The sequence below is a fragment of the Chanos chanos genome, chromosome 3 (genome assembly GCF_902362185.1).
Source record: "Chanos chanos chromosome 3, fChaCha1.1, whole genome shotgun sequence".
Classification (NCBI taxonomy): Eukaryota; Metazoa; Chordata; class Actinopteri; order Gonorynchiformes; family Chanidae; genus Chanos; species Chanos chanos.
The window spans coordinates 50916064-50925597 of record NC_044497.1 but is presented as its reverse complement, the minus strand read 5'-3'; the positions used below and the strand labels follow the sequence as shown (position 1 = coordinate 50925597).

General features: G+C 39.6%; 1 protein-coding gene across 1 annotated transcript in view; it reads right to left on the bottom strand.

Annotated features, from left to right (window-relative positions):
- Positions 1-9201: 9201 nt before the first annotated feature.
- Positions 9202-9534, bottom strand: part of rimbp2a (RIMS binding protein 2a) — a 34339-nt gene continuing 34006 nt past the window's right edge. The window contains exon 22 of the mRNA XM_030769138.1: positions 9202-9363. Within this exon, the coding sequence (XP_030624998.1) occupies positions 9202-9363 (162 nt within the window). The remainder of the gene's footprint in view (positions 9364-9534) is intronic.

Below are 9534 nucleotides of genomic sequence, written 5' to 3'. Positions count from 1 at the left end.
GCCCAGAGAACATGGAGGTGAAATCCAACTGAATTCAAAAACTGCAGAGTGATGTGGCTGATCAGCATCCCCTACTGACCATAGAGAGGTCAGGAGAGAGAGAGAGAGAGAGAGAGAGAGAGAGAGAGACAGAGAGAGACAGAGAGAGACAGAGAGAGCCTAAATCCTTTGAGCAAAGCAAAACAAATCTTCGAGAAAAAAAAATCATTGCTGTAGATTTTTAATGACTTTTAATGCTGTAGATTCTTAATTCACTGTCATGATTTATTGTCTTTATCATACTGAAATGCCATGTACGTTGGCATAAATACTGAAAGAAATCATTGTATGACATATCTTCTATCGTACACATGCCAAAATACAAATGGGAAAGCAGCCGTCATGTCTCTGTGGTCTTCCCTGTCAGTTCTCTGTGTAACAAAACATGTTGTGATGCCCTGCTGTTTGACGAGAGCTACGTATTCCTTTGCAAGGACACATATCTTGTCAACAACTAATGTGGAAAATAAATCAGACAAGAAGATCTTGCGTGGTTGCCAACTCTACATGCTGTTTAAAAGCTTGCTGGTTTTAAATGCGGATGCCCCAAATGCCAAGGTAAAGGCTTATGCAAGCTTCATTTGCAAACGAAAGGAAGATCCCTTGCTGTGCGTGAGGGTAAAAAAAAAAAAAAAAAAAAAGAAAGTGTCTCAAGTATCATCAGAATGCTTATAAATAAAAACCAACCAAAGGGAGCAAATTAAATTCAAGGTAAAATCCACAACTGGAGATTATGATCTTGACTGGACTCCTAATGCTGTAGTATTGACATTGTAGTCCTCAGCTGGAGACAAATAAGGGATTTTTTTCTTTTCAGTATTTGTTTGGCTCTGTTTATTAAGGCTCTCACGGCACTATTTTCAAACCACTGTTTTTTGGAAAATATCAAAATCTTATCTGAGTCTAAACGAAAAGAAAGAGAGAGAGAGAGAGAGAGAGAGAGAGCATCTGAAACAGACAGTTTAGAAAAGGTAATACCATAAGATATCAAAGATTATCAGTTTTTCCTCAGTGAGGCAGCAAAATATATCAAGAATACACTGCTTGGTCTGAACGTATGGGTATACAGCTTCTGCAGTTGGTTTGACTGTTTAATCAGTCCTGAAACAAGAGTCGGTTTGACTGTTTAATCAGTCCTGAAACAAGAGTCCTGCTCGTGCAGGGATCATGTGATGATTGGATGCCACATTAACACAGAGAGACACTAATCCCACTTGTGGATTCAGATATGCAGCATTAACCATTGCAGTTCTAAGGTATCTCGATCTTCATAACCTCAGACCTGTTTTAGAATATATAAATGACTCAACAAGCCATCACATATAAATCAAAACCAAAACTGTCATCATCAACAAACCATGCGTTAACGACATATGTACGGTCAATTTATTAGATTTTTCCTGCGTAATGATGAACGATATCCATGCATATCTAATATTTATGCAACAATATATAGCAGGGAATATTATTACGCTAGGATTGTTATGCTCATGTACTATTTGCAAATAACCAATAAAATGAATGGAAAGTACAGATGTTTGCACTTATATCTGAAGATGTAGCTATGTTCCTCTTCCATCTGACCTTTTTCTGCAAAATAATGCAAGCATTTAGAAGGCAATACACATACAGCGAACCTGACCAATGAGACCTTTGGAAATTCCTCGGTTTAAAGAAGGAAGGAGGAAACGAGAGATGTGGCTGGCTCAGTCACGGCAAACCTTGACGTTGATGAATGGATGAGTTTGGCCAGAGCTGGGTTCTTGCTCAGTGTGAGCTGCATTACCATGGAGGTGATGAATGAATGTACCTCGCCAAGCGTGTCATCGATGTATATCACTCCACTCTCTGCTGGATGGGCGGATAAGTTACAGCCAACCTGCAAAGTCGTTCCACCTACACCTTAGCTCGGAAGAAAAAAAAGAAAAAAAAAAGAAAGAAAAAAACCCTCCTTGAGTGAGGTATATAAAAAACGGCTTTAGGTCCTGACCTTTGAATTTAATGGTCTCTGCATCTCAAGAGACAATGCCTTTGTGCCTTACAGAGGTCAACCTGTAGTTGTAAAAAGCCATGCACGACTGTACAAGCCAATGCTGGAGTGACAGACTTGTCTTTAACCACTGCCACTTTAAGAGGAGCAGTGCCTAATGGCCTCATTTGGCGTATTTGTCCTTTGTCTGTGAGCTTATTGTTCCCTGCAGTCCCTGACTTGTTTTTCCACTGTAATCTGCCAACCATGGCAAAAACTGTCCATCTATTCTCATTCCTCTTGTCCTGAGGTGCACTTTTAAGTTCTCAAAAAATTTCGTATGTCCAGTCTTGTACGACCGAGTAGGAATCTGAAGTTCTTCCAACTCTAAGTCCACAAGCCCACAAGTGCAAATATCCAGGTTGATGATGATCAGGATCCTTTATTGAACCAGTTGAATCCTAAAGCATTTTTATGCCATGCATGGAAATACATCATTAAAATATTACAAGTGCTTTGGCTTTAGATCAGAGTCCATCATTCTGCACATGGGATACAGTGTTTTACAGGTTTACACACTGAGAACTATGCTGGTAATCTCTAACAAATCCTGCAGCTCTCTTGTAAGGGTATTGATGTGGATGCCACTATGTTAACATCTGTACATCCTCTGGTTCGTTCAGGGAGACCAATATTTCAGTGACATTCCTTGCTTGAAATAACAGGGTTGTGAGTTCAACACACAAATGGATGATAAAAGTGAACTCATGAATACAATGAAAAATGTGTCCCGTTGTGTTCGACCCTGAACCTCCTTTGAAGCCGGCAGATATTGAACACACCTCTGTCATTTAGGGGTCAGTAAAACGCTGTTCTCTGAAAAGGGCTGTTTTACAGCTTCTGAAATATTCAAGGGAAAGACTGCGGAAGATGAATGGGTCCTCATGTCCCTGCTTGGGGCTCTAGTTAAAAAGAGGCGTTGATCGAGAGGTCAAAGCCAGAGAGAATTTTAAACATCCATTGGCCCCGGGGCCTCGTGGGACCATTACAGCTCACTTGTGACTTGCGAGGATCATGAGGCCGAGAGAGAAGAGAGGAGAGAGGGTGCAGTGATGTATGGGCATAATCATCTCTCTTACAGTATCACCGTGGCCCCTGCAGCTTCAGCTCTGCAGCGGCATGGCTCTCCTGCGCAGGTGCTCTCAGAAGAAGGACTGGACCTGCGAATGCATGTACTTTTTTCTTCCTCACTATATTACTGCTGAGGTCTGTACTAAAGATCCCTATGAGTTAAAATACCTGAAATACCATAAGTAAGTTATTGATAGCAAAATGGACTCGCCTCACAAAATGGGGTGATAATATCAGGGATACAGCTCAGGTGTGGATTTCCGGGGGGAATTTCACTCAGTTGATACGTGTCAGTGCTCTTGGTATCATTTAATTGCGATCTTGGTTATTGTATGCAGTGGGAAGGTTCCCAGTGCCAGAGATAAGATAGAAACAACATCCTGTTGTCATGTTTCCTCGAATCGTCATTATAACGATGAATGACAAATAGATCAGGGTTTGGGGAAAGTAATTCTGTATGAAGAGCATTAAATGCAGTGTCATAAGTGCATTCCAGACATTCACATTACTGTCAGAAAATAAATAAATTAATAAATAAAAAACACTGCATTCAGATCTCAGTAAGTGACATCAGCTGTCTCTCTGGGCAGTGACTAATATACTGTAGAGCTAAGGTTAGACATAATGCCATGCTTTAAAAATGACTGACAAAAAAAATGATTGTGGTAAAACTGAGAAATCATTTATAAGACAGACGTGTAGGAAAAAAAAAATAAGCAAGCTTAAGTAGTCATTAATTTGTCTCTCCTTTGTCAGTAATTTTTTTTTTTTTTTCAAACACTTAACTCTTCTGCTCTGTGTAATGACTTGAAGCTTTGGTGCAGGCTTCAAACTAACCAAATGTCAGTCAGTGAAGATGGAACACACTGGTCACTACTGCCCCCCTGTGGATATACAGCACAATATTTGTTCAAGCGCAATACAGTGGCAATGGTCAGGCAGTTTACCGACAACTTACCACAAAACATGGGAGTGCAAAATTGAAAAATATCAAATTTATTCTCTTTAAAATTGTTTTTTTTTTCTTACACATGCACAGCCACACAGCAGATGATATCCATAAATATAGGCCAGCAATTTCTCTTTTTTCTTTATTCCACAGAGCGAGCACAGAATTGCAGACTTCAACATCTTTTGTTGGAAACACCATGAATAATGCTTGCACCACTGAATAATAAATTTAAAACTCTACTTTGAAAACCAAGTATAAACATTTATAAATTATCTACAAATGAATAAAAATACCAACGAGTAAGAGCGATGTGAACAGTAGAGATGCTATTCCCAGTCACAGATGAATGCTCATGGTTTGTGTAATTTATAGAGACATCTCTATTGTTCAACAAAAATATGTATGGTTTCCATTTTTGGCCCCCCCCCCCAAAAAACAAAATCAGGCTATACAGGCATCTGGACATAATGTACATTCCCTTTTTTTTTGGCGGTCCTCACAATATTTTTAACCATCTTTAGATATATATGTATAAAAAAAAATCTCAAAGAAACATATTTCTGATAGGTCCAAACATCTTTACAAAATATATTTAAAACAAGAAAAGAATTTCTAAAGTTTGATGCAAAAAAACAACTTCACACACAAACACCCACTCACACGCACTCAAATAAATACACACACATACACACACACACACACACTCAAAGTAAATAAAAAGCAAGAAAAGAAAAGAAAAGAAAAGAAAAGAAAAGAAAATGCATGTATCTGATACCCTGGATCAAACCAAAGCAAATGTGCAGTGCTAAACACACTGCTTAGCAACCTTACATTTGCAGTTGATGAAATGTTCAGATGATTTACGACTTAATTTATTGGTTTATGAGAAATTTTCTCTAATGAAAAGTTTCACTGTTTTTTCAGATAAATGTGCCCTGTTACTTAGCTCACATAGGCTGGGTTGCAGCCATTGTTAGCCAGAGATTTTTTTTTTCTACAGTTTTAACAGAGTAAAAGCCCCCCTCTACCCCAATTTTTTTTTCTTTTTCTTTTTTTAAATCTGTCCCAAAGAAAGTTTGGGTCAGATAGGTGTACATGTAAACACGTAATGGTGCAGATTTTTTCAGAGGATACACCAAGACATCTTTGATTAAATATTATATGCTCTGTTCTTCTTTTTTTCTTTTCTTTTTTTTTTTTTGAGAGGAAAATACTACCCCCACCAACAGGCAATGATACAGGATACACAGTGTCATTCTCAGCACAGCACTGATCACATGACTCGGAACTACAATTTCCTCTCTACTTTGAGGGATGTACAAACACGAATGCTTACAGCACACACACACACACACACACACACACACACACACACACACACACACACACACACACACACACACGCATGTCTTCTGTATTGATATCCTAGTGGGGACTTCCGATTGACTCCCATAATCCTGAAACTAGAGCGTATCCCTAACCCTAAAACCAACCTTAACCAAAGACGTGTTTTGACACGTTTGGTTTTATCAATAACAACAGTATAGTTCAGAAAAACGCTCTCCCAGTGGAGACCAGCATTTGGTCCCCACCAGGCACTTTTTGTCAGATTATACTGTCTTACTGGGGACTTTTGGTCCCCGGAAGGATACCAATACATGCTACACCCACACACACTCAATCACACAAACACACACACGCACACCACCATTTTTGCTGCATTTCGCAGACAAAACACACACCTTTGTGCATTTGGAAGGCAAACACAGGAGGCAAGATTCGACTAGGCATTTCATTAGTGTCTCAAATTGGTCACACTGTTACAAACCACATAATATTATAAATAATGACGAAGGGTTCTTGGCAACGACTGATGTTGAGAGAACATTGTCACGTAAGAAAAAAGTGTAAGAAAAGGTGAAACACTACGCTCATTGAGTTTCTAATGAAGGCCACAGCAATGTAGAATAAGGTTATGTTCTCTGTCCACTTGGCCACTTTGACTGGAGTCTTTCTTATCATAGTACCTTGCCTTCTGTCTGACAGCACTCGTTCTGAGAACGTTCGAGTAATGCACTGAAAATATTCAAACCTGCGTTTTGGAATACACTGAACCGTACTTAGGGGCATACAACGCTTGAAGGAAAACAACGACATGTAATGAGCCTTACAGCGTGTGATTTTCCTCATTCTCCGACTGAGTTCTGATTCTTTTCTTTGTCCTTTTTTTTTTTTTAACTATTCACCTCTTTTAAGATAACTTAGGTAGTTTTGTAAAGTTTTGTACCATCGACTTGTAGCACGTCACGTGTTATGGAGCTTCCTATCGCTCCAAGACTGTAATACACCGCTATTTATTTCAAGAAGGTATTTGAAATGACTAGTTTCATATACACTGTTTCTTCCTTCTGACTTTGGTAAGCTTACAGCATGGAAATATGTTATTGTTTAATTAGCTATTTGTTTAATCAGCTAGTTGTCATCGCAATTTTGACCATAAGCGCAAGCCCATTTGTCTTTGTCCTTGTGCATGACCATGAATGCTACAACGAAGTGATTTGATTATGCTGAGTACATCATTCCTGTGTTGACTCAGCTAATTCACCAGAAAACAGGTTAGTCATTGCCCTTTGATTAGCACTGTGTATGCAGTAAGTCGGTGGCGTTAGCGGATGTGGACCGTAACCTCTGAAGATCTTTACTTTGCAGAAAACTTCTTGAATAGTTTCTTCCCTTTGGAGAGCAGTCCTTTTTTCTTTTTGGATGCCAGGTCTCGAGGGCCACCGGAAGGACTCAGGGGCCTTATGGGGCCCACAGGGAGCTGGGGCCGCACGATGGGAGATGCTGGTCTTCCAGGCAGGGACATGTTTTCCACAGGTACCTAATAAGAGACCCATAGGAAGGAGGGACAGCGTAGGATATTACACAGAAAACTTGGCTCACACCTCCCTCCCGCACACGGACACACACACGCACACGCTCACGCACACGCACACACATACACACACACACACACACGCACACACGCACGCACACGCACACACTCACGCACACACATACACACACACATACACATGCACACACACACACATGCGCGCACACACACACACACACACACACACACACACACACACACACACACACACACAGCTTTAGCTCAATTTTTTAACACCTATCAAATTAGTTTGAATGGGCACATTGATACAGATTTCACTCCATTGTGAATAAGCACAAAATATATAACACAAGAGGGAATGAGAATTCACAGGGATACATGCAGATCAACATCTACCACAGATGTCACAAAGCCCCTTTTTCAATCCATGATGGATTATCTTTGTGAATGGGAAATTCATTTTTTTTATCGTGATTAAGAAAAATGTACAAATTGTCATAATTTAAAGACACAAAGAGACTTAAAAAGGGTGGATTAGGGAGGGTTTTGGTGAAACAGCTCTGAATAATTGATGTTGTCCTAAGTTTCTATGATACTGAAAAAGGATAATTGCTCATAGAAATGTAAACCATCTGCGTGAGGTGAAAACTATCTACTGCAAATGTAGCTGTATAAAAATAAATGTAACTCAAAGCTTAGAGGGAGGCTTGTCATATGGAAGTTTCAACTGTACAGTAATGTACCACAGTCCGGCAGAAAACGGGAGATACCACAGAACTGTCTAGTGCATTTCGCAGAAATGTTCTGTGTAACTGAAGAGACCATTTACTGCATGTTCGGCACCCTCGTGTAGACGTGAAATTGCTATTTTCTTAGTCGCCAACAATAAACAGTCAGTGGGTGAGATCAAGAGAAGTTATGAAATGACTACCTAGTGCTATGAGTAAACAATAATTAATAAAGATAAACACAGTGGATTATAATTCAAACAAGTAAATAAAGATAAAGAATATAGCATTGAGTGTAGACTATATATACTATATACTGTATATACTCAGTTTTTTCGCATGAGAACCATGTCCAGTGGACCCCAATTAGCGATTAGTACAATTAGTACTTTGTGAAGGAATTTATTATCAGAGGTATTAACACTAAATGTCAAAGAAGTGGACATGGGTAGAGCTGAGCTCTGCATAAGACCATTGGTATCCCCCAGCTGTTGACTTACTTAGCTGAAGCAAAAAGCCTGCTAGGATGGGAAATGTATCATCTCCCCCTGTTTTTATGCCAAGCGGGTGAGAGAAAAGGAAATCATAATGCAGTGACGTCATTTCAACAACACTCACACTATAAACATGAGAAAAAAAACCCAAACAAAACAAAAACGAAAACAAAAAAAAACAACAACTGCACCAATACACAAATGAGCACAGATGTCCACTAACACATCATCAGAAAACATATTCATTTCAATTTTGCATTTATTTCATAAATATTAGTGTTACAGCGTGTTTGTTGCTTTAGTTTTCTGTAGGAGATTATGAGTAAATTCAGCAGATCTAAAAAATAGATTTTTTGAAGGGTGGGCAATATACAAAAAAAGAAACAAAGCCTCCTCAAAGAAATACAACAATCAGGCCAAATGTACTGTATGTTTATAGAAAAGATATCAAGTTTATTTTGAAAAAGGCATGCATCTGTCATGACTGGCAAGCTACATTATTCTCCAATCGTTCATTAAAATAGGTGACAATTCACAAATTTAGGACCCTTTGGATATATTCATAAAGCACTTGAGATGTTAACAGATAGAGTATGCTTATGAAATATTTGAGTTTCAGTGCAAAGACATTAAGGTTCCGTTAATCCCATCCATTTCCATGTGCAAGTTTAGGATTAGGCGTTTCCCCAGTGTCCTCTGGGGATGCTCTATGAATATTTCCCATTGTAGACCAAGTCCTACTGTTTGCTCTGTGTGTCTCTATATGCTGAGCTGTGCTTTCACCATGGGCTTTGCTTCTCCCTTTCTGAACACAAGAAAGGTTTGGCTTGAAATCACCACGGTCACACACAAACAAACAAGCACGAAAAAAAACCAACCAACCAACCAAAACAAACAAACCAACCAACAAACAAACAAACAAAAAAAACCACAGAGACGGCGAGTGAGGAAATCGAGACGGAACTCAAACGAAGGATGGATGGACACAGGGCCTAGCGCTGTGAACGGCGATGTACCCTTTTGGTCTCAGCCTGTGGCGCCGGCTCTTCTTGGCCGTAGTGCGACGGAGTCTCTGTGAGATATACCTCCACATCATCAGGCACTTCTTCAAGAAAGTTGGAGGGAACCAATCCCCGGTGGCCATTTATCTCTCCCTGTGAGATTGCAGTACGGAAAAGACATAATAGAGCACGGAAATATAGACGCAGCCCGTGAGGACGACAGTTTCCTGCTTAAGTTCTACACATTTGCCTCTGCCGTAACAACTGTTTGTGTCCGACAGAAATGCATTCAACTGAGGAAAAATGAAATTGTTTAAAAGAGAT